The sequence below is a fragment of the Lactuca serriola genome, chromosome 6 (genome assembly GCF_051521515.1).
Source record: "Lactuca serriola cultivar US96UC23 chromosome 6, Lser_US96UC23_V15, whole genome shotgun sequence".
Taxonomy (NCBI): Eukaryota; Viridiplantae; Streptophyta; class Magnoliopsida; order Asterales; family Asteraceae; genus Lactuca; species Lactuca serriola.
Genome location: NC_136413.1, coordinates 99,488,765 through 99,515,106, shown reverse-complemented (window position 1 = coordinate 99,515,106; position 26,342 = coordinate 99,488,765). Strand labels below are relative to the sequence as shown.

The window sequence follows — 26,342 nt, the reverse complement described above, 5'->3', positions numbered from 1 at the left end:
ACTTATCTATGGAAAGGATTTGGATAGCCTTAAGAGAAGATTATCCAATTAGGGTTTAGGTTGTAACCCTTAAGGAGTCTACAAGTATAAATAGACCCCATGGGTAAGGGAAATCGGCACCTCACCTAAAGTAAGAGAACCCTGGCCGATTTCCTCCCCTCTCCTCTCTCCTAAATTATCTTCCTTGCTATTGGTGTTTGTAAGCCATTAGAGGAGTGACATTTGTGACTCTAGAAGCTCCAAGACTACAAGATAAACAAGGAATTCAAAGGTATGGTTCTAGATCTGTTTCAATGTTGTTATTTAACCTAATTAGCCATTAGAAGTCTTGGATTCAAAGCATGTTTAATTAGAAAGCCTAGATCCAAGCATTAGGGTTTTGCATGCGCACATAGGAAAGTTCTTATGGTTAAAACCCATCAGGCACACCATGCAGTCTAACGATTTCCTTGAGGTAAGTTTTTGTTAGCTTCTCCATCTTGTCGGTCTCTTTGATTGGTAAGAAGTGTGCGGATTTGGTTAATCTATCGACGATTACCCAAATAGTATCATAACCACCCGATGTCTTGGGTAACTTGGTTATGAAATCCATTGTAATCCGCTCCCACTTCCATTCAGGGGTTTCAGGTTGTTGTAATAAACCTGAAGGTTTCTGGTATTCTACCTTAATTTGGCACAAGTAAGGGTAGCAATTTCGGCCTTCATGTTAGGCCACCAGTATAGTTTCTTGAGGTCCAGATACATCTTGTCTGAACCTGGATGAATGAAGTATTGGGTTTTGTGTGCTTCATTCATAACCACATCTCTGTAACCACCAAACTTTCATGTCCAGATCCGGTTCATGAAACAATAGACTCCATCATCCCTAACTTTGAAGTTTTTATCCATTCCTCTCAAGATTTCACCTGCCATGTTTTTATGTTTTAAGGCCTCAAGTTGAGCCTCTCTGATCAGTGTTGACAAATATGAATGGATTGTCATGGTCAACGACTTTACTCAGCATCCCGAGTATTCATTTATGCTAAGGGCATTAGCTACCATGTTAGCTTTACTAGGGTGATAAAGAATCTCACAATCATATTTATTGAGTAGCTCTACCCATCGTCGTTGTCTCATGTTCAGCTCTTTCTTATTGAAGATATGCTGGAGACTTTTATGGTCCGTGAATACTGTGCATTTCGTGCCATATAAGTAATGTCTCCAGATCTTCAGGGCAAATACCACTGCTCCTAGTTCAAGGTCATGTGTTGTATAATTGACTTCATGTGTCTTTAGCTATCTTGAGGTATAAGATATAACCTTTTCTCTTTACATAAGAACACATCTAAGTCCTTGATTAGAAGCATCAAAGTACACTATGAAATCCTCTGTCCCTTCAGGAAGAGACAAGATCGGTACACTACAAAGCTCGCTTTAGCATTTGGAACGTTGTTTCTTGCTTTTCTCCCCAGCTAAAACTTACTCCCTTTTGCGTCAGGGTAGTACGGGGCATAGCTACTCAAGAGAAATTATGGATGAATCTACAATAATAGCCAGCAAGATCTAAGAATTAAGCGATCTCTGTAGGTGTTTTGGGTGCTGACTAGTTTTCAATTGCCTTAATTTTGGAAGGGTCGACGTGTATTCCTTCTGAACTGACCACGTAACCTAGGAAATCAACCTTCCTGATCCAAACTTCACACTTTGAAAACTTCACATAGAGTTTCTCTGATCTAAGAGTTTGCAATACTTGACGAAGATGTTGGCCATGTTCCTCTTCACTTCTTGAGTAGATAAAGATGTTGTCAATGAAGACTATGAAGAATTTGTCCAGGAATGGATGACACACTCTGTGCATTAGATCCATGAACATAACATGTGCATTCGTCAATCTGAAAGGCATCATTACGAACTCATAATGACCATAACAAGTTCTGAACACGATTTTGGGAATGTCATCCTCCAAAATCCGTAACTGGTGATACCCGAATCTTAAGTCTATTTTTGAGAAGTAGCTCGCACCTTGAAGTTGGTCGAACATATCATCAATACGAGGCAGAGGGTATTGATTCTTAATGGTAAGTTTATTCAGCTCGTGGTAGTCTATGCACATACAGAATGATCCATCTATCTTCTTCACGAACAAAATCGGTGCTCCCTAAGGTGAGAAGCTTGGTCTTATGAAACCTTTGCTAAGGAGTTCGTTAAGCTGGTTGGATAATTCTTGCATTTTAGAAGGTGCAAGATGATAGGGGGATTTGGATACAGGGGTAGCCCCAGGGATTAAGTCAATTCAGAATCCGACTTGTCATTCGGGAGGTACTCCTAGAAGATCATCGAGAAAAATGTCGGGAAAGTTGCAGACCTCAGGAATGTTCGCGATATCTTTCACTTCTTGCTTTTTATCTAACATGTAAGCTAAGAAAGCACAATAATCCTTGCGAAGGTACTTATGTGCCTTGATGCAAGAAATGATCTGCAGGTTCGTTCTGGGTTTGTCGCCGTAAATAACAAGAGTTTTGTTAGTTGGCAAATTCAGATGAATGCCTCTTTCATTGCATAGGATGTCGATATTGTTAGGGCACAACCAATCCATACCTATAATGATGTTGAAACTTTTGATAGAGACCAGCATAAGGTCTATTGGGAACGAAAAGTTATTCAAGGTAAGAGTAAATCCTTTGAATATATCGTTGGTGGATTCGGATTTCCCGTTAGCCATTTCGACTGTCAATGTTTCTTTTAGTGGTTGGGAGTTTTGATTTAGCAAATGTTTGAAATTATGGCTCACAAAGCTCTTCTCAACACCACAATCAAATAGAATGCATGCATAAATGTTGTTAAGAAGGAACATACCCGTGACCACTGCAAGGTCTGCTACCGCCTCTTCATGACCCAAAGCCAAAATTCTCCCAACTCCACCGACATTTCCAGCTTTTGGACAATCTCTCTTGAGATGCTCCACATCACCACATTAGTAGCATGCTTGACCTACTCCAATGGCAGGTACTTGGCTAAGTGGTTGGGGTGGTGACCTACAGAATCAGGTAATATGCCCTTTCCTATTGCAGTTACGACAATGCATTTCCCGGTAATTTCCATTATGGTGAAAATTGCACTGATTGCACTTGGGGAGGTTTACCAGCATAAGGCTTAGTTGGTGCAGGGTTAGCAGGAACAACAACAGGTACAGTAGCAGCATTGACTGCTACTAACTGTTGCTTCTTTGAGGATTCTTGTGAAAACTTGCCTTTCCTCTTGTTCCAACCCTTCTTCATGATGTTGTTGTTGTTACTGTTGTTGTTACTATTGTTGTTGTTGTTGTTGTTGTTGTTGTTTCCCTTCGGCTGTTCTGGCGCAGCAACCACTGATTTTTAACGGGCTCTGTGGTCAATAAGAGATTGTGCCAGCTCTTTGGCACTGTCAATGGTAACAAGCCTCGAAGCTAAAACACTTGACTGAATTTGGGGCGACATTCCCCAAATATATCTCTCAATCTTTTTGCACGCCAGAGCAACCATATCTTGGCAAAGAATTTCCAGATCACAGAATCTACTAGAATAGGTTGATATGTCAGAACGGACCATTGTAAGACCCAGAGCTCTTGCTCGAGTTTCTGAACTTCCCCTCGCGGACAGTTTTACCCCATTAACATGGCTTTTAAGTTCTCCCATCTTATCGAGTTAGCCACTACAAGAGTCAGTGACTTAGCATGGCCATTCCACCATGTTAAAGCTCTATCCGAAAAGGTACAAGTAGCGAATTTGACTTTGCTGCTGTCACACCCCCGAACCAGACGGCAGAAACGTCCGAGGGCTGTTGTGACTCAATTGAATACCATCACAGTGAATATACATGAAACATAACATCATTCATCACCATGCATTGAAATCGTACAACTGGTAGTGTTTACATTTAGTACATTGTTTCATAACATTACATTCCCAAAAAAAAAATAGATTGTTCGATACTAGTTAAACAAACAACAAGACATCACTGGGTACATTTTCCCCTCGATTTACCTGTTACCTGAGAATACAAGTATTTTGAAAAACGTCAACATATGAAATGTTGGTGAGTTCATAAGTAATGTTTGAAATATAATGTTTTGTATTGTTTTGAAAACCACCAGAAAATCCGACATTTTCTGAAAAGAGTATTTGTGTAAAAAGCGTGAAGATCCGTAAGTATGCTTGTTTGTTTCTATAAATGTAAAAAAATTGTTAGACCTGGTATGCATCTTGTAGGTGTATGAATTGTAAACCCTAGGAAAACCCGATGTTTTCCTAATACTTTGAATTACGCGTTTTATATTTTGTTATACCGTTGTGACGTGTGTATTCGATAATTCCAGGTGACACTGGATTAATTATGGGTTGTGATTTGTTATAAACACGCATTAATGAAAACGACTAGTTTACAACTATACAAACGATCCCTTAGGCGTCGTCTGTACTATTTACTTAGTCCAACCACCCTAACTTCTCATAGCCCCACAACCGAGGAGAAAAGAGGGTGCGAAACCCCCGCTATTTCCATAATTCGTTCAAGGCTATCGTGAATGCGAAAGGCCCTTGGCCCGAATCGTATTGGTGAATTCTCGACTTTGCTAGCAGTACCAAAAGACCCTTGGGGTCCAACAGCACAAAAGCCAGTGAAAGTCCTTTTACATGGATTTAGGTCATATAAGACCCATCAACATGTAAGCGAGTTTCCTTCGGGCCTAAAGATCATGTCATTGGGCTAGCTAGGCCCAACAAACACGATTTGAAACTTTCGGGCCCAAAGATGGTGTATCGACGTCTGGTGAATTCCCGCGTGTGTATTGACTTCCCGTAATTTCAGCGTGTGTATTGTAGTATCATCGTGTATAGATTTTTGATTAATTATTGATTCGAGACCGAATCAATTCGTTTGGTAATGATTTTGGTGTTGAAGGTGTATTGACCGAATCATTTCGTTTGGTGAATTCTCGACTTTGCTAGCAGTACCAAAGGACCCTTGGGGCCCAACAGCACATGAGCTATTGAAAGTCCTTTTACACAAGGGAGTAGTTTACGGCCCATTAGGGCTAAGATGCATTACTCTAGGCCCACATGACCCAAAATGCTAAGGTTTCATGAATGTGGGTCCAATTAGAGCCCAATTAGGGTTCATCTTAAACTTGAGGCTGGATTTATAGGGTTTCCAACCCTTAGTAGATCATATGAGATGTATTTGAATGAGAATAGAGTATAGTAAGTATAGCCTTTTTCAATGGATGATGTTTACATGGGAATAGAATTTCCTAGCAAAATGCCAGTTGTGACAGCTGCTCTATAAACAGGAGCAAATTTCAAAAATTGCTTTTGTCTTCTTAATCCACTACCTTAATGCCATAACTCCTCCAGTCCCATTAAAGGTCTTGGGTTTGGCATTCGAAAAATCTTTATAAGTGCACTCTCGCGAGTGATCATGACTCTCGCCATGGTTAGAAGGATGTGCACCAACTTCCGACCCACTAGCACTAGAAGTATTGATATGAGACTGATGGGTTTTGAGCATTCTAACACTTCCTAAGTGTACATGCAACCCTAATAACCTTGGATCTATGTTTGTCTAATTATCATGAAAAGTTGAATTCCAAGGTTATATTCCTATCTAGCATACATGGGGAACAATTTTTAACTTGAATGAAAGATAGAATAACTTACCTTGTTGTTGCTTATGTTCCTTGAAACCTTGTGAGCCTAGCACCCCAAGTGTGATGCCTCAAATGCTTCACACAACACCAAATGCTCTTGAAACCTTAAAATCAGCCTAGCCCTCTTGTTTCATATGTGTAGCCGATTTTGGTGGAGAATGGGAATCTTATATAGTGTTGACACATCTAGGGTTACACCATGTAAACCCTAATGTGTCATGACTCTTCATTTCCATGACCCATGGGTTTGTAACTCCCATGGAGCATCCATGTAGCATCCTATGGGTGGAACCCAATTTGATAATCCATGGAGCCTCTTAGTCCACTATACAAGATATGGATGATTTACATAATCAACCCATATATTTAATTAGTTATCTTTTGATCACTTAATTAGTTATCTTTAGAACTTATAATATATTAATAATCTCCAAGTGTTATTTCTCTCATTTAGTTTATCCAATTGCATGGTGCCATGCAACCCAAATGGACCATGCCGGGTCGGGTCAAGTACTTACCAGAAATAGTTATGGACTTAGAAACCTTATCCAACAGTCTCCTACTTGGATAAGTCTAATAAGTATTACTACAGTACTTCAGGAACCGATCGGCAATCGTAGCTCTTTCAAGGTCTCTCGGAACTAAGAAGATGTTGATACGCCATTTAAGATAAGTGAATAAGTGATCATATAATCCTCTGTTCTAGATATCAGCCAGACAAATACATGGAACAATGTCTTACTTATTGTCCAGCAGTTTGTTTCTCGATTTCCGATTTGTTTGACAAAGAACTTAATTGAACACATCAACTTAGTTTCTGAGCGGGCCCGGTACATAGGTCAAAACAAAATCATCGAGGGGCCTAGATATCAGCTTCTAATCCAAGAAGGAACAGATAAACTTCGACTCATATATTTGTTCTATTACTCATTCAATTATACACAAAAGCACGTTTTATAACATCGATTTACCAATGCGTTTTCGTACAATCAATGCATAACCAACTCATAAGTAACAAATCATATCTCTAGGTTTGAAGACTTATATGATATTACCGTCTCACGATCACTCGAGATAAATTCCATGAAGTGATTCCAGTGAGCGTGGGTTGAGTCCAATGCTCAGAACTTATGAGCACTCATGATTGTTGTAGCCATGTCCAACACCTTAGACCTCTGCAACCAATCATGATAGTCTTGATTCATATCTACTTCCGATATATGACCGACTCTGGAGGTTTGAATAATATGATATACCAAACATAATTATTCTGGAAGTCAAAACATGCAAAAGAAATATAGTAAACGATCGATAAGAGATAGAAACACTTTACTCATAAATAGAACACCTTTTATTCATCATCTAATGTCAATTACACTTTACAAAATTTGAGGTTATCTAACTACTAAATCTAATATCATCCTTCAGCCCTATGCTCCGAGCATGCTGGAGATGCTTAACCTGAGTCAATCCCTTCGTGAGGGGATCTGCTGGATTCTCATCCGATGATACCCTCTTTGCCACGAGGAGTCCTTCTATTCGATGTCTGATAAAATGGTATTTTCTGTCGATGTGTTTGGATCTCCCGTGATCCCTTGGTTCCTTGGCTAAGGCAACAGTGCTTTCACTATCACAAAAAATTTCCATTGGCTCTTTAATAGCTGGTACAACTCCAAAGTCTCCAATGAAGTTCTTCAGCCATATCGCCTCCTTTGCTACCTCGCTAGCTGCAATATACTCTGATTCACAAGTTGAATCAGCCACTGTCTCTTGCTTGGAACTCTTCCAAGAAATTGCTCCTCCGTTTAGAGTAAAGACCCAGCCTGACTGAGAGCGGAAATTATCCCTATCAGTCTGAAAGCTAGCATCACTATACCTTACAACCCTCAAGTCATCACTCCCACCGAGGGTAAGGACCCAGTCCTTAGTCCTCCGTAGGTACTTGAGGATATTCTTTACCGCGGTCCAGTGTTCCTTGCCAGGGATCCCCTGATACCTGCTAACCATGCTCAGGGCAAAGGCTACATCAGGTCGAGTACACGTCATAGCATACATGATCGATCCTACAGCCGAAGCAAAAGGTATTCGACTCATTTCTGTTATCTCATCCTCAGTGCTAGGGCTTTGTGTCTTACTCAGTCTGGCATTACTCTGGATGGGTAACTCTCCTTTCTTGGAGTCCTACATGCTGAATCTCTTCAGAACCTTATCCAAGTAGGTACTCTGACTAAGTCCAATTAGTCTTTTACTCCGGTCTCTCAAGATCCTTATCCCTAGAATATAGGCAGCTTCTCCTAGGTCCTTCATAGAGAAACACTTCCCAAGCCAAGACTTAACTTCCTGTAGAGTTGGGATGTCATTTCCTATGAGTAGTATGTCATCCACATACAATACCAAAAAGCTAACTATACTCCCACTAGCCTTGACATACACACAGGATTCATCTTCACTCCTAGAAAAGCCAAATTCCTTGACTTTCTCATCAAAGCAAAGATTCCATCTGCGAGGTGCTTACTTTAATCCATAAATGGATTTCTCAAGCTTACACACTCTATTAGGGTACTCGTTGCTGACAAAACCTTCTGGCTGACTCATGTAAACATCTTCAACCAACTTTCCATTAAGGAATGCGGTTTTGACATCTATTTGCCATATTTCATAGTCATGAAATGCAGCTATGGCTAACAGAACCCTAATAGACTTAATCTTGGCCACTGTAGGAAAGGTCTCATCATAATCAACTCCTGGAGTTTGTGAGAAACCCTTTGCAACCAGTCGTGCCTTATAAGTGTGTACTTTACCATCCATTTCGGTCTTCTTCTTGAAGATCTATTTGCACCCTACTGTCTTACGACCTGGTACATTCTCAACCAAGTTCCAAACTTGATTGTCATACATGGACTGTATCTCGCTGTCCATTGCCTCTTTCCACTTGGTTGACTCAGGGCCTGCCATGGCTTCCGCGTAACTATTAGGTTCATCCAGACCTATCAGTTTCTCATCACTGATAAGTGTATCACCTTCTGCAGTAATATGGAATCCATAGTAATGCTCAGGTGCATTCCTAACCCTTGTGGAACGCCTCAGAGGTACAGACTTGTCAATTGGCTCAACAGGAGTTTCCTCCTCAAGTTTAGTGCTAGGGTTTGAAGTTCCTTCACCGCTTTACTCTTGAATTTCTTTAAGATCAACTTGCCTCCTAGTGTTTCTTTGGCTTATGAACTCTCTCTCTCTCTCTAAAGAAAGCCCTCCTAGCTACAAAGACCACATTTTCACTAGGTCTGTAGAAGGGGTAACTAAAGGATTGTTGTGGGTAGCCGATGAAAATACACCTCTCGCTTCGAGGTTCAAGCTTATCATGAGTCTCGCGTCTCACGAAAGCCTCGCAACCCCAAATCTTGATGTGGTCTAGTTTGGGTACTTTACCAGTCCACATCTCATGAGGAGTTTTGGCAACTTTATTTGTAGGGACTAGATTAAGGATATGGGCGGCAGTCTTTATGGCATACCCCCAGAATGGGATTGGTAGCGAAGCTCGACTCATCATGGAACGAACCATATCTAACAAGGTTCGACTATGCCTCTCAGCCACACCATTCAACTGCGGTGTCCTGGGAGGTGTCAATTGTGAGACAATCCCACATTCCCTAAGATAGTCGAGGAACTCTGAACTAAGATACTCACCACCTCGATCGGATCGAAGCATCTTAATGTTCATGCCCAATTGATTCTCGACTTCCTGTTTAAATTCCTTAAACTTTTTGAAAGTCTCTGACTTATGCTTGATTAAGTAGACATATCAATATCTACTGTAATCATCAGTAAAAGTCAAATAATAACGATTAGCATCCCTTGTGGCATGTTTGAATGGCCCACACACATCCGTGTGTACAAGATCCAATAAACCTTTACCCCTCTCATAAGAACCTGTGAAGGGTGACTTTGTCATTTTTCCAAGTAAGCATGATTCGCAACTATCATCTGACTTTAGGTCAAATGGCTCCAGGACTCCATCCTTTTGGAGTTGGCCTATGCGTTTCTTGCTTATATGTCCAAGACGACAATGCCATAATGATGCTTTATCCAAGTTATTATTATTAACAGAATCAATACACAAAACATTATTTCCTAAGTTATCAATCACAGATACAGTTTCATACACACCATCACAAGGTAATGCTTTAAAATAAAGAATATTATTAAAGAAAGCATTAATCGAACCAACTTCATTATCAAATGAAAAGGTGAAACCTTGTTTATACAATGCATGAAGGGAAATAATATTTCTTGCCATTTCTGGCGAATAACAACACTTATTCAAATCTAAACTAAACCCACTATTTAGCGATAAAGTATAAACTCCAATCTTGGTGACAGGTAAAGCTTTCCTATTCCCCATGATTAAGTTTATTCTTCCTTGCTCCCATTCTCACTTCTTCTTAGTCCCTGCAAATCAGAACAGATATGAATACTACAACCGGTATCAAGGACCCAAGAGTTAGAATGGGGTGAGTTATTAGATAAGATAGTGTAAATACCTGCATGGTTGGGTTTAACTTTCGCATCTTTCACATCTTGCTGGTATTTTGGGCAGTTTCGCTTCCAATGTGATTTTTCATGGCAATAGAACCATTCAGCCTCTTTTGGGTCAGAAGAAGGAGTGACGAAACCTTTCTTGGTTCCACTTGAAGAAGAGCCATCAAGGGTCCTAGCCTTGGTACCCTTCGAAGAGCTCTTTCTCTTCTTCCCTCGACTTTTCTCGATTGCCAAAGCCGGAGTGGAGTTCGGAGTAGGAGTGTTAACAACCGACTTCCCCTTAAGACCTGTTTCTGAGGTCTTGAGAAGACCCTGAAGTTTGCTGAGTGTGACCTCTTCCTTATTCATGTGATATGTCATGCGGAATTTATCATAACACGATGGTAAGGAGTGCAAAATGATATGTATTGCAAGCTCCTCAGGGAAGTTCACATTAAGCTTCAACAACCGATCCACATACCTTTGCATTTTCTGCATGTGGCTCGTGACGGATTCCCCGTCCTTCATCATGGTTGTTATCATGGAGCAGATGATTTCATACCTCTCTTTTCGTGCACTTTGATGGTATCTTTCCATCAAATCTTGGTGCATTTCAAAAGGGTAGAAGTCCTCATAGGACTTTTGGAGTTCCGCTGTCATCGTGGCCATCATGATGCATGCCACTTTGGTAGCATCCCTTTCACGTGCCTGGAAGTCAGCGATCTCCTGGGGAGTTGCAATGGTCTCATCAATCTCCTTAAGCTCCTTATCGAGGAAATATTCTTTGTCCTCGTAGCGAGTAATCATCCTGATGTTTCTGATCCATTCATTGAAGTTGGATCCATCAAAAGTGACTTTCCCACACAAGTTCATAAGAGTAAAGGAGCCATTGGGATTAGAGCCAGAAGCAGCATTGTTTGAAGACATCTGAAGGAAGAGGACAAGATTAGTTTAGATATTAAGAGAGTCCTTAATAAAACACCCAAATGTAATATTAAGGCTAGGATCCAATCACAATATATTATAACTTAGAAGAGGTATGTCGTAATCCAAGCTATAACATATTTGAAAGGTAGGCGAATGACGATTCACCAATTTCCACCACGAAAACCGAAATATTAAATATTAGGTTTTTGATTGGTTCTTAGAAATTCCTAGATTCTTTTGAGATTCAATGAACTTTTCAAAGGCATGTTTCAATCTCGAGTGTGCCCTCCAAGTTTTGTGACTGGGATACCGAGGATCACAAAACGAGGTGTGAAGTCACCATGCAAATCACTTGGTACCCTTAAAGTTTATCACTCAATCGATGTGCCGGTAAACCACACACGCTCCACCGATACTATGATAAACCTTAAGTCACCCTTTACCTACCTTGTTAAGTCCAAGTTAGTGTGTCGGTTAACCACACACGCTCCACCAACGACTTAGATAAAGTGTAAAGTGTAATTTCATGGATTAGCACCTTATTCACATTTTTCCTAAAGTAACTAAGATTTGGAATTTCATAAAAGCATTTAGTTACTTTATAATATTCATCATACTTTTAATGAGAATTTATAAGTCATTGTCCTACCCGTTCGGTTAACGACCCTCCACCAGTCAAGTAAGCGGTGGGTAAGAGTGGACACCCATTAAGTTGTCATTTTATAGACAACAACCTTATACCCACCTTATAGACTGGCTTCGTGAATGAGGCGTACTAGCGGTAAGACGACTTTGATCTTATACATACATACATATATATATATATATATATATATATATATATATATATATATGTATATATATATATATAATTATTATTAACTTATAATATTATAATTATAAGGGTTGAATTTTAACTTTTAAAATTCTAAGGGTTGGAACTAAAGTTTTAATCAAGAATTTATTTGTTCCAAAACTTGAGGGCAAGTTTTGTAAACTTTCAAAACTTTTCATTTCTTGTAACTTATGAGTTAATTAGGGTATTAAAAATGAAGACTCTTCATTTTTATAACCCATGTGTTCTTTTAATGGTTTTAAAGCAAAGTGACTTTTGGTTTTCCATAACTTGAGGAAAAGTTATGGACTCCATTAAAACACATAATGATCAAGAATTAATCTACCACATAGGTTACAAACAATTCCTATGATCATCTAAACATCATAAGATCAAACACATGAATATGAACACTTTCATGAATCAAAAATTACACTTAAAACTTTGTAATTTTGATAATTGTCATTGTAAATGGATTAGCAAGAACATTACACCATCTAAAACAAGTTTTCAAGTACCAAAATAGTTTAGGGTAATGTTTCTAGTCCATTTCCAGCAACAAAAGTCGAAAATATGCATTCTGAGGCTCCTACTCGTCGAGTGCACGAACCTACTCAGCGAGTAGGATGAAGATACACATGAACTCTGCGAGTCCCCCCATGGGCTCGGCGAGTTCATCAGGCAGATTGCACATTGTCGACTTTTTTTTAAACAATTTAGCACAAATAACAAAAAGAACAAGTCTAGGCTCTGATACTACTAATGGGTTTTGAGCATTCTAACACTTCCTAAGTGTACATGCAACCCTAATAACCTTGGATCTATGTTTGTCTAATTATCATGCAAAGTTGAATTCCAAGGTTATATTCCTATCTAGCATACATGGGGAACAATTTTTAACTTGAATGAAAGATAGAATAACTTACCTTGTTGTTGCTTATGTTCCTTGAAACCTTGTGAGCCTAGCACCCCAAGTGTGATGCCTCAAATGCTTCACATAACACCAAATGCTCTTGGAATAACTTTTGAGAGAACATACACTTCTTAAAATCGGCCTAGCCCTCTTGTTTCATATGTGTAGCCGATTTTGATGGAGAATTGGATTCTTATATAGTGTTGACACATCTAGGGTTACACCATGTAAACCCTAATGTGTCATGACTCTTCATTTGTATGACCCATGGGTTTGTAACTCCCATGGAGCATCCATGGAGCATCCTATGGGTGGAACCCAACTTGATAATCCATGGAGCCTCTTAGTCCACTATACAAGATATGGATGATTTACATAATCAACCCATATATTTAATTAGTTATCTTTTGATCACTTAATTAATTCTAAATTAATTCTTGATCAAACTAATCAAATAATATTATTAATATATTAGAACTTATAATATATTAATAATCTCCAAGTGTTATTTCTCTCATTTAGTCTATCCAATTACATGGTGCCATGCAACCCAAATGGACCATATCGGGTCGGGTCAAGTACTTACCAGAAATAGTTATGGACTTAGACACCTTATCCAACAGAGACATGGCGGCCGCTACAGCCGCTGTGACTGCCGCTTGGAACATAGCAGCATCGACTTAAGGATGTGGTGGCGTAGGTGGAGGAGGTGCTTCATTTATATTGTTACGTCTTGGATTTCTACGAGGAGGCATCTTTTTCTATAAAAGTTAAAAGATACAAAGATGGTTAGATATCAAGAGTGAATATGAATTTTGATATCTCTTAACCAAAACATATAGTTCAACATGAATCTTGTAATTAATTGGAAGTATAAGTCTACTACAAGTGGAACTTGTAACAGAATTATATGAAACTGAATGGTTATTTTTCAAGGAGTATGAAAATGCATGTCAATTAAATTGGCATATTGAATACATATGGTCTGGAAAACTTGACTTTAAACAGGTGAAAGACCCTAACTTTCATATTTCTGAAGGACCAAAACTTTCATACTTGACACCTGTTACTCCAAAGCATGCTACATGCATATTCATAAAAACAATATTTTACATTGATAAAGTGATTACAAACTACTGGTTACAAACCGACTATTTCAAAGTGTTATATATTACATAACTTCCCAGGATTCTATAGTTTTTATACATATGGGAGTACAAAATACAATAGTTTCAAACTATTCAAAAATCTTCTATCAGTATATAACTATACTGGATGCTTATCACCTGCAATTTGTTAAACATTGAGAGGGTAAGCTGTGACGTTTAGTGAGTTCAATAATAAATGCAATTTCTGTTGCATAAAACCAGGACAATTTGTTAGGATGCACTCTTGAGAGAATGTTATATATGATTCATTAATATATTATAAGTTATAATATATTAATATGAAATCATATGTTTTAATTAGTATTGATCAAGAATTGATTTGGAATTAATTTGGTGATCAAAAAGAGACTAATTGAATCTATGGGGACTAATTATGGTAATTAGTTATATTTATATGTGTTGGACTTATGATCCATGTTGGACCAAGTTTATGTATGGATACATAAAGAGTTGGGCCACATGAACCATAGATCATAAAACCCATGTGTATGGATTTGGGTTATACCCATAATCCTTGAAATCGCACATATAAATATGTAGTGCATTGCCCAAAATCGCCACTTGTAGTTCTACATGAAATTCGTAGAGAATTATGGTGTTTTTGGTGCATGGAGGTTCTCTCTCAAGAGTCACCTTTGTCCTAGGTGAGTTGTGATTCCATTTGAGGTGAAACACTTGGGGCACTACGTTCTTAAAGGCCAAATTGTTTCAAGCAACACCAAAATACATCAAGACTTCAAGCCCCATAAAGGTATGGTACTCTAACGAGTATGTTGTATTGTTTATGACAAATTGCATGCTAGTTATAGGTTAATACCTTGGAAACTCCTTTGCATGTATAATTATTGAAAACATAGATCCAAGGTATTTAGGGTTGTATGTGCACCATAGGATGGTGTATTATACTAAAACCCATCATTCTATTCATCATAAATCATAACTCTTCTAATCAGAGTTAGATTTTCTCAACGCTTTTAATTTTTGGGATCATTAGGTCACATATTTTCCAAATATGCTAACCATTTTAACTTTTTGATTACTTAATTTTTGACTCCACTTTCCATATTATCCTTCAATATGGAAAGTTTTTGTCTTTATGAGCAGAACCTAACTCCTCGTAACAATTAATGAAGGAAAATTCTCAATTTTTACATTCTCCGCCTGTTTTAGGAATTCTGTGACATCCCCATTTTTCACAGCTAGAAAAGACCAATTTTGTTTATGCTTTATAATAAAATCAGAGTAACTTTCTAAGGAAAGTTTTGCGGAATTTGTTCCTAAAAATATAGATAAGAATTTATCAAAGTATTTCCGAAGAAAGGTATAAACCAAAAAATAACATTGGCCTTACAACATTTCTATTTATTTCTAGTGGCCTATAATCCATAATCTCTCATCAGATCATCGCATCTATGCTCTTGTGTAATTACCTATAAGACAAAAAAAATGAATGGGTCAGGCTAGGGAGCCTGGTGAGCACATGGGGTTTTCATCCCACAATAAATAAGTTTATTATTTTCAATAATCATTCAACTCGATTACCCATTCCCATTATCCCCACTTTATGTCCCTAAAACATCTATTATAAGGGACCTATCCTAAGGAATTTCATCGGGATGGACACTACTGATAAGGGGATTCCTCAGCCATATAGGTCTATAAGGCAACCGTGAGAGGGATGGAGTACACCGGTGAACAAATCGTTCACAAACACCTATAGGTTGCGAGGCTGTTAGCGCTCCACTGGACTGTCTAGAAAAGTCAGTGGTCGTCATCTATACTCCGCCAGATGACTAGAACATCGTCAATGTCGAGGCCTCTCATCATTTTATTTTATCACACATCAAGTATTTCATCTACCCATGCTTTACCCAACATATTTTTAGATATATACAGTCAAGATCTGAAAAACAAAGTTTAAATCTTTCATCCAACATAGATCTCAAGGTATAAAATACACATACAGTTTAGATCTGAAAAGCAAAGTTAAATCTTTCATACAGCATAGATCTCAAGTAAACAGATAATATGCACACATAGCACGTAATTCATATAAAATATTTCTTATCTATATGTAAGATGAAAGTAACTATGCACTAACTTGATAAGGTGGTGATTCCAACTTGGACAACGCTTCGCTTCGACGAAACCGGGAGGTTTACTTGAAAATCGGGCTCTACTAGGGCAGAGTTCCAAACCGAAAAAATCTTTTTCTCGAAGCCTTCTGGTGCTCCGGGGCTTCCTTCTAATGTTAGGGAAGTTTCCTAGGCTTTTGGGGGTGTTTGGGAGGGTTTAGAGAGTGAGTAGAGAGAAGAAGAATGGGTTTAAGGTGTGAAAAATCAAGGAAATATCGGGTGGTATTTATAGGATGAAAAAGTGATGAACTTGTCGAGTTTCTGGCCCCCAACTCGTCAAGTTGGTGGCACGTTTCGTCATCTGGTGGGGAGAAAGCAATGGCTCTACGTCACGTCATGCACTTCGCTGCAGCACCCTTCTGACTTCTAAACCCTGTAACTTTTGCATACGAGCTCCGTTTTCGACGTTCTTTATAGCCACGCGTAGGTATTGACAACATCTACAACTCTTTTTTTGACTCCATCGGTTAATTCTCGACCGATTTTACGACCGTGTAAAGTTCATAACTTCTGCATACAGACTCCGTTTCGACTGTCTTTTTGTCGTTGATCTCCTATTAATGAAATCTTCAATTCTCATTTAGGTTGTGTTGGATAAAAATCACTCGACCTAAAATTCGAACTCCGGGCTATACATTGCTATGCCAAATCTTAGAAAATTCATAACTTCCTCATACGAAGTCAGATTTGGACATTCTTTTTATGCACGCTCTCGGTTTAACGTATACTACGAATTTTGTTTAGATCGCTAAGGCTAAAAAGCACTTTATTGTAAACTCACTTTTTACGTCATACAACGTCGTGCTGGTTCTGTCACGAAACTTCAACAGGTCATAACTTCTTCGTTGTAACATGGATTTCGGCGTTCTTTATATCTCCGGAATCCTTGTCACGACCACTACAACTTTCTTTATAGATATCAGGTTTATCTAACATTTTATTTTTGACGCTTATTTTCATTCTCAATTTATTATATTATTATAAACAAGTATAAATCACATAATTTCATATAATTCACATAATACTCAAATAATTGCTTTATTACTTTGAAATATGTTACATTTGTTGACCCTAACTATTACATCAATGCTTAGCCTTGAAACACGAGCGTTACAATTCTCTCCCCCATAGGATGATTCCGTCCCGGAATCATGTATCAGCAAACAAATAATTCCTTTATTACTTTGAAATATGTTACATGTATGTACTCATTATTTCCCGGAATCATGTATCAGCAAACAAATAATTCCTTTATTACTTTGAAATATGTTACATGTATGTACTCATTATTTCAGAAAAAAAAAATCATTGTTATAAAAAGGCCAATTTGGTTTGCCATTAGTTTGCTTATGCTATGTGTGATATTATCCATTCACTTTTGATCCATTTTGGTAGTTCAATACTCTGCACAAAAGCCCACTAAAATAGGGATGATAAAATATAATTCCTATTTGTATCTTCCGATAATATATTTCATCAAATTAAAAATGCGAAGAATAAGTATTAGCAACCCCACCTGACTTAGAATTACATTTCAAATATATCATCAAATTTGGCACTTTAGATAACTTTGAAAATAAAATATAATGTTTTATCACAATATATTTCAGTTAGGCCTGTTGAAAAAACCCGAAACCAGTTATACCCACCCGACCCGTTCCGAATTCGGGTAGAATGGGTCGGGTAGAACGGGTAACGGGTATGAACATTCGGGTAATAGGTTAACCCGATAATAATATAGGTCGGATTTTAGGTATGAATATTTATTTTCGGGTATACCCGAATACCCAAATTCGTTTTTAAGTAATACCAAATATACAATACAGTCACGTACGCACACTTCAAATAAAACAAAACCTTCATTTCCTTCTTATGAAAGACGGATGGACAGTTGACGCAAAGTTGCAAAGGGAATACGATGCTGAACTTGAAGTCCTGAACCGTCATCAGAATTCTCAGTTTCTCACTATCGCATGGAATGAAATTAAAAAAGTACCTAACATATTATAATGATTTGTATTGTTATTATATATGTACTTGTTAATTGTATGGAGTATTTTCCTACCCGATTTTTTATTAAACCAACCAACATGTAAAAATAAAAAATTATCAACAAGTGTCATTTACGAAATTTTCAGGTATACCCAATAATTACCCGACCCGACCTCAAACCCGAATACCCGAAAACCCGAATTACAATATAGATCGGGTAGCGGGTATCATTTTCTTAAGGAAATACTCATTCTACCCGACCCGTTCTACCCGAAACCCAAAAATTTTACCCGTTCGACACCCCTAATTTCAGTAGGCATAAAACATATAAAGTAAGTTGGGTTGAAATTTTATTCTTTTTTGTAGTTTAATGACCAAATCGGATCACAAAAATTTGTCATATTGATGTAATCAAAACAAAACTTTTTTGTTTAAGGACTAAATATGGATAAAAAAATGTTATTAATGTTTTGTAAGTATAAAGGGAAAAGAGGTAATTTTGGATATTTTGTTTCAGTTAACAATTAGTAAGAGTGTAGAGGAAAGCACATCCTACTTGTTTGAATTAAATGGGACAGATGCTTTAGGTTCATATTTACAATCTGTATGGTGGTTTCAGGAATGTGCAAATTGTTCCTAGATTTGATTTTTAACTTTTAATACATATTCTCATGTTGGTTTTCCCTTTTAGACATTGTTCAAGAATCTTGATTCGGACATGAAGAGCATGGTTAGGAAAATTGAAGGAAACTCTGATTTCTGTAAAAAAAGATGTTGCTTCATCTCCATAATTAAAAAACTGTAGGATCTTCCTTAAATCAAGGTGAATTTTCACATATATTATACCAGGTTTGTTGTCTATAGATGTTTTCAAGAATCTTGATTTCTCTATCTAATTTGCAGAAAAACTTATTGATCGTTATTATTATTTACTTTTGCAAGGTGCTTCTAATGGTAATGGACAAGGCTTTTACAGAAATACATAGCTTTTATACAAATACATACTTTCTACTTGTTTTAGAGGTGTCATTCTTATTTAGTTAGTTGTTTATATAGGGATTCTTTTGAATCCTCCAAATACTTATTAAATGTTTTGTGCATATCAATTAACATGAGTATTATTCATGGCACATTGATTAAAGAGTTGAAGCAAATATGAAAAAGGTGGATATGAAATTATATATGGAATTGGGAGGATGAAACTGTATCTAAATTTGATTTTTTATGATAAAAAACTTTGTTCCAATCCAATGTGATGCTCCAGTAAGAGTCAAACCTACAAAGTATCATGTTATCATTATTTGCACATAGAATTTATGTTTCTAATTAGGGTATATCCTTATATGAAGTTGAAACTACAAAGAAACTAAGTAAAATAAAAAACTATTGTAATAATAATAAGCATTCATCTCAGAAGCTATTATTCATAAATCAAAAATAATAAGCATATAATTCAATGATATTATTCTGAAACTACGGTTTATTCTGAGCTTTTAGTGTTAAAGTGGAAAGGTTCGAGATGTTACTTCTCAATATATAATAGAACTGAGTGACCGATGTCAGAAATGGCAATGACGAAGAATCATATCGCGAATCGGTGACAGAAATGACAATGGCGTGACCGATAAGGAAGTGGAAAGTCGACAAGTGGTGAAACGAGGACGAAAATGGTGAGGCGGCAAGTTGATTTCTTGAGCGGAGCAACCCTAGTTGATCGATGCTTGCTTTGATTTTTCATGATGTTGATGATTTTGAATGATCGTACGGGCTTTGAGGGTATACTAACTCTAATCGTATAATCATATAACATGGAAATAAGAAGCCGCATAAACCTCTTACAAGTTACAATGGACGATACTAATTATGTTTGATATACGTATACATATATGATCTTTGTTAATGAGTTATCCAAAATTTCACTAGATCGATTGGTTTCTAGGATGGTTTGTAATGGAGAAACCTATGTTCGATTATTTTTATATGTTCTTTTTTTAATTAACAAAAATTAATGCTCTTAGGAGGTAATACTTTAAAAACCTTAGGCCTCATTTACCTTAGGCCTCATTTTATTGAAATTAGAATCTACAGAAATAGCTCATATATTATTCTTTGCTATTTACAAATCATTCAAGCTGTAGAAATGGTCCTTCAACTCTTTATTTTTACAAACCATCCAAACACTTAATTCATTTAAAATTTTGGTGTTTTTCTAGTTATTATCATACATAATTTTCCTTTATATATATATATATATATATATATATATATATATATATATATATATATATATATATATATATATTTCTACCATGCATTGTTTTTTAATATATAATAACTATTATTTGTAGGTTTGCAAACAAAAATAATGCTAACCTACCGGTTTGACAAATCATTCTTCAATTTTTTTTAGAGTTTCCACAAAAATATGATTTTTTTTCCTAACACTCGTTTTTTGTTTTTTTTCTCACAACAAAATGTAGCTTTTTCAAATTGGTTCGACTATTCGGGTTTTTTCCCCTGCTTTGTCATTAGTTTTTTTTTTCACTGACCTAGGGTTTATTTGTTTTAATATTTAACTCAGATCCTTTAAACATGCTTCAATTATTTTTCATACTATATAGTGCTCATGTACTTGTCGACATAGCATAATTATATTATTGTTTGCTATTACTAACTTTTCCTTATAGTATTAACGGAGAAAAATCATTTTAATTTAGTCTTTAAAATACGACATAAATTACGACATACATTTTGTCTGTCGTAAAGCCTTGATATTTTATGATATATCACATAAATTTTATGATAGGCCTTTTTGTCTGTCATAAAATGTTTTCTTGTAGTATCCTATACAAATATACAATTATAATGTTGAATAATGCGTATTTTACTGATGGTAATATTTTTTTACAAACTATGAAAGTTATAGGGAAGCATTGAATCACATTAACATACCAGAGTTGGTTATAAAGCTCACGGATATCAAGGTTTATTGGGGAAAATGACGAAAATAACTCCTGAAATCTTGGACAATTTCTTTTTCTAATTTTTTGAAATTATAGATTATATTACTATAATTTGCAAAAACTAAATATATTAAAGTACAATCTTGTAGTTATATGGTGCTATTTCTTGCACTTAATTCCATAATGTAATAAGAATGTATCCAAGCATAATCATGGTTTATCATTACCTGCTTTCGATTGTTAACTTTTACATTAACACAGGTAATGAACATGATGTTCTTGGAAATCTGTGTTTTTGTGCTAGCAGATAAGCATTTGAGATCATCATATTCTAGAATTTGAGATCAACATTTGAGCTTGCATATAAGCCGCCATATTTTTATAAACAATTGAGATCAACAAATACTCGAATGGATTTTAACTATGATTGTCATGGTCTTATAAGAGAGGGATTCTTTATTCCTTTTTCCATCCTTGGCACATAAGATTGTAAATGACACCAAACCAAGAAACCATATTACAAGTCTAGAAATAGAAAGTCAAAAGATTCTTTGATCTAAAACAAAAGACAACAATTATCATTTCTTCTGTAATTTTATATTGTTTTATTTTCTCTACTTGAGAGGCTAGCAAAAAAAAAGGATGACCTTTCCTCTATATGAAAGATGGATTAAGGTACACGTTATTTTAATAATTCATTAGAGACAAAATAACACTAGATAAAAGTGGTTCCAGTCAATCCAACTGGTACCCGAGATTTAACCCGTTATCCGGCCTTCCATTTTATCACGTCTAATAAAGACATTTTCGCTCAAAATCTCACAAAGAGGTTTGGTTAAAAAAATAAATGGAGATCCACACAAAAAAAAAAAAAACAAAAAAAAAATGCATTTAGCTTAGTTTACATGACAATACAAACAAGACCCATTTTGGAATGAAGACGATACTATTTCACTTTTGAAAATGGTAAGATGTGAGAAAATGAAACTGAAAATTGCATGTTGCAGGAGGCATTTGATTTGATTTCAAGAAACATAGTAAAGAGAATTGGGGAGCTTGAAGGGCCTTCTACCGGTTTCTACTCCTTTGATACTGCTCCACTGGTCTCCCAATATCCCCCATATACGGTAACCATTTTTCACCAACTCTTTCCTTACACCGCCCTTGAATTCCTCAACCTTCATACATTCGTCTTCTGCACCCCTAATTCAATAAAACAAAATATAAAAGTCAGCCTCTTTTCAAAAACATGTTATTTTCTTCCACACAACTTCTAAGCAAAGTATATCATCCTAGAAGCAAATTAATTGTTCTACCCCTTCCTGTAGGGGAGAAAGGACTCATTGTTCCTATAGAGGTCCACACCAGATGGTTGGTATAAAAGCCACGACCAATGTCCCCATACATATTGGAGTTGAAACTTCCATATTGCAAAAGAAGAAGGAAAAGAACCCATTGCATACCTTAGGTAAAGACTCTTCCAACCATGGAAACCAGCATCAACAAGGTTGTCAATAGTAGCATCTCTAAGATACTCTTTCCTTGAAGAAATCAAAATGATTTGCATTCCTCTTCTCTTAATATCATTAAAAAAGTTCAGACTATAATCAATCGCAGTAGCCTTGCCTTGAGCCATCCATCCTTCAAGATCCGTCGCATTCAACTTCTCCCCCCTAATATATTAAAAAAGAAATCATAATTGTATGCAAAGTTGCAAGATTTGTTAATAGTAACAAGATTTAACACTTACCCGTTTCCATGTTTCTTGTAGAAAGGTACAGTTGACAAAAGAGTGTCATCAATGTCAAATATCCAAGCATCCTTGCCATCTTTCTTTATTTCACAATGGGTGTTGAGGTAGAGTGTGCATTCTTCTATCGTAGCCTCAGAGTCGGCCTTGAACTGAGCCCCACTCATGTACTTTCCAATGTAATCTGTACACTCAGATGGAACTACTGAAAATTCTCGAATGTTGTTTAACTCAACATTTATTCTCCAACTCTCGCAGTAGTTTCTTAGAGAGATTTTGAGACCGGATTTGGTTTTTTGATTCAAAATATTCCAATCTGCAGATGCTACTAAGAGACTAGCAAGGCACATTGTTGCCACGAAAAGAACACAACATTTTGCCATTTTTTGTTCTCTATGATGATTTAGAGATAGAGATGTGTGTAACTGAGAGTGAACGCAATTTAAATAGGCATAAACGATTATTTTATAAGACTTTGTCACCACATGGGTACCTCCTATATTCTTCCAAACATCAAAATAGTTGTAAATCGCAATGTGCAAATATACAATGCACAAATAATTAATATTGTATTTATTTGGCCAGCTGGCCACATATCATTAAGATTTTTTTCAACGGTATGTATAATAATTTGGAACTTATCTATACACTAAGCAACGACTATATAAAAAGCCATTTTCAAACATCGTGCCTAACATAAATTCTATATAACACCGTGTAAAAGGATTCCCAGCTCACCAAATTGACATTTTCATTAAATTTTGGAAAAAGGCCATATCAATGCAACAAAGACCTTTCTTTAAATATTGTCCTTTTAAGACTAGTAAAGCACAAAGGTTTGATGGATCAAAACAGACTGGCTGGATGATTCATATAAACAATTAATTGAAGGATATATTGTAGAAAAAACAAATATTTAACATTTTTTTATCCATATATGACTAATTTTCTCATTGTTGCCATGTCATGGGCATGCATCCAACATGCTAACATGTATAATATATAACAATTTAAATTTTTATTTATGGGTTACTTCTGTAGTTTTTTTCATTCATTATAACTACCCAAAAGGAACCTTTGACTCTTCATATTGGTAATCAACCATTTTTCACAAGCAGGGAGGGTGTAACGATCCCAATTTTCAAAAGAAAATTTTCATTTTTTAATAATCAAAACTTTCCAATAAACCATAAAATACTCAAGAACAATTGTTTTCAAATTTACAACATCAATAATTTTATTTCAAATATCAGAGTGTCCCATAAAAACGTCTGAGAGAGTGCATGCCACGCCATCAAGCCTTCTCTTGCCCTTAGGCTCAGAAGTACCTGAAACAAACTAACAAACTGTAAGTTAATGCTTAGTGAGTTCCCCAGAGCATATCCCACACAATTTCACATTAAACCCATAATTCATATTAGCTATAAAAGGCTACATAAACCACATAAGTCATGCGTACAAACATATAAGGATGTCATGGGCTCCTCCCCAGGGTCTTACTCCAGGATGTCATGGGCTCCCCCCATGGTCTTTAGCTAGAAAGTCATGGGCTCCCCCTATGGTCTTTACCTGAAAAGCTATGGGCTCCCCCACATAGTCTTACATTTAAGCGTATGGCTCCCCCATGGTTTTAGATGCAAGTATCACATTTATAACTAGCATAACACTTAGTATGTAACCAACTACATAACACACAACTATTCACTACAATCCTAATCAACGTGTACCACATATCACAAAATGCCCTGGCCAGGTGCTTAAGACATTGGGGTATGGTGAGGAGAACTCACTTCGAAAATGTTGAAATTGATAAGATAAGAATCTCTCTTATTCTCTCTGCTGGGTCTTTAAACGGGGTACTAGAATATAAGTTGAGAGCAGACTGAAACACAAAAAATACCCTTAAGATCAAACTTGGTCAACCCTGATCAAAGTCCAAGTCAACAGTCCATGTTGACCCTAACTAGTCGAGTGTATCTAGCAACTCGTCGAGTTCCTTTAGAGTCCAGAAAACCAGGACCAACCCTAGCCAACTCGTCGAGTTGTCTCATTAACTCGGTGAGTTCACTCAATATCCAGAAGACGGGGAAACCCGATCCAACTCATCGAGTTGTTAGGGCAACTCTTTTTCCCCCTGTTTGCTTATTCGGATTAAACATCAATTGCAGGGACTCTAGGCCTTAGATCTGAAACCTAAAGGTGTCTAGAAGGATAAAGTTTCGAACTTTATCCTCGAGAACAACTCCAAATGCTCTAAAGCCCTTAGTAAAAGGTTGGGAAGCTCGAAAGCTTACCCATGTGGCTCAAGACTCTAGGGATCTGGAATCCTTCTCCAGAAGAGGTTCTAATCCTCAAAACGTTCCAAAGCTGGAGACTTTATGGACATGCATGTCCAATGCATTTCTTGGAGTCAAAATAGTCAAAAAGGGGAAACATACCCTAAATTCCATGCATGGCATACATGCTTGACCAAAAGCTAGATCCAGCCCAATATGGGACCATTTTGCCCTGGAGATTCATAAAGTTGCAAACTTTATGAACCCCATGCATGCAATCAACAAAAATGATAGGAAATGAAGAGTAAACTCAAGATCAAGTCGTAGTCTAAAATAAAAATCGTGTCTTAAGTGCTTACAATAGTCCACAAGATGGTCAAGCTCAATAGTGAGGGCTTTGTTTGTTGTATCTTCTCCTTCTTCTCACTATCTTCTTCTTCTCAAGCTCTAAAAGTCACTCTAGCTTACACTATGAGAGAAAATGGAGATTATGATTTAGCACTAACGTTCTTAGGGTTTGGAGGCTTATGGAAGGTCATCCTCAAGGTTTTAAGGAGATCATATAGGGTGCAAACCCTAAAATTTTGGGTTTTCCTTTACAACGCCTACTCGTCAAGTTGGGCCTTCCAACTCGTCGAGTAGGTCCTCAATCCTGCATCCCACAATGACCTCTACTCGACGAGTTAGAGCTCCCCAACTCGTCGAGTTCCAGTATAAAACCCAAAAATTCTGAAAAGAAATGTATACCTGAAACGAGCGTTACAAAACTACCCTCCTTGAGCTAGACTTCGTCCTCGAAGTCTGCTAATTCGAACAAATCCAGGTAGTTCTCTCGCATTTCATCCTCCGGCTCCCACATCCATTCAGAGCCCCTCTGGTGTTACCATTACACCTTCACTAGCTTTACCTATTTATTGTGAAGGAACTTGACTTCTCCTATCCAAAACCGCCACGGGCCGCTCAATGTAGTTCAGAATCTCATCCACCTAAATGTTATCCAAAGATATAACTGTAGCCTCGTCTGTGACACACTTCCGAAGCTGAGACACATGGAAGGTGTTGTGAATTTGACTAAGCTCGTCCGGCAGATCCAAACGGTAAGCCACCTTGCTCACCCAGACTGAAATCCTGAACGGGCCAATATACCGGGGCCCGAACTTGCCCTCTTCCGGAATCAATAATACCCTTCCATGGTGATACTTTTA

At 37.0% G+C, this 26,342-nt stretch overlaps 1 protein-coding gene across 1 annotated transcript; it reads right to left on the bottom strand.

The window, feature by feature from the left end:
* Positions 1–21,979: 21,979 nt before the first annotated feature.
* On the bottom strand, positions 21,980–23,303 carry LOC145056568 (acid phosphatase 1-like). Its single transcript, XM_079004258.1, has 3 exons — positions 22,862–23,303; positions 22,575–22,784; positions 21,980–22,314 (listed from the first exon to the last, which is right to left on the bottom strand). Exons 1-3 carry the CDS (start codon positions 23,242–23,244, stop codon positions 22,137–22,139), a joined length of 771 nt encoding a protein of 256 aa, XP_078860384.1. The 5' UTR covers positions 23,245–23,303; the 3' UTR covers positions 21,980–22,136.
* Between the last annotated feature and the right edge of the window lie 3,039 nt (positions 23,304–26,342).

Coding starts and splice junctions, on each gene's coding strand:
- LOC145056568 (XM_079004258.1), bottom strand. CDS start 23,244: ATGGCAAAATGTTGTGTTCTTTTCGTGGCAACAATGTGCCTTGCTAGT. Junction 22,785..22,861: donor TACAAGAAACATGGAAACGG/GTAAGTGTTAAA, acceptor TTAATATATTAG/GGGGGAGAAGTTGAATGCGA. Junction 22,315..22,574: donor TGGAAGAGTCTTTACCTAAG/GTATGCAATGGG, acceptor TTATTGAATTAG/GGGTGCAGAAGACGAATGTA.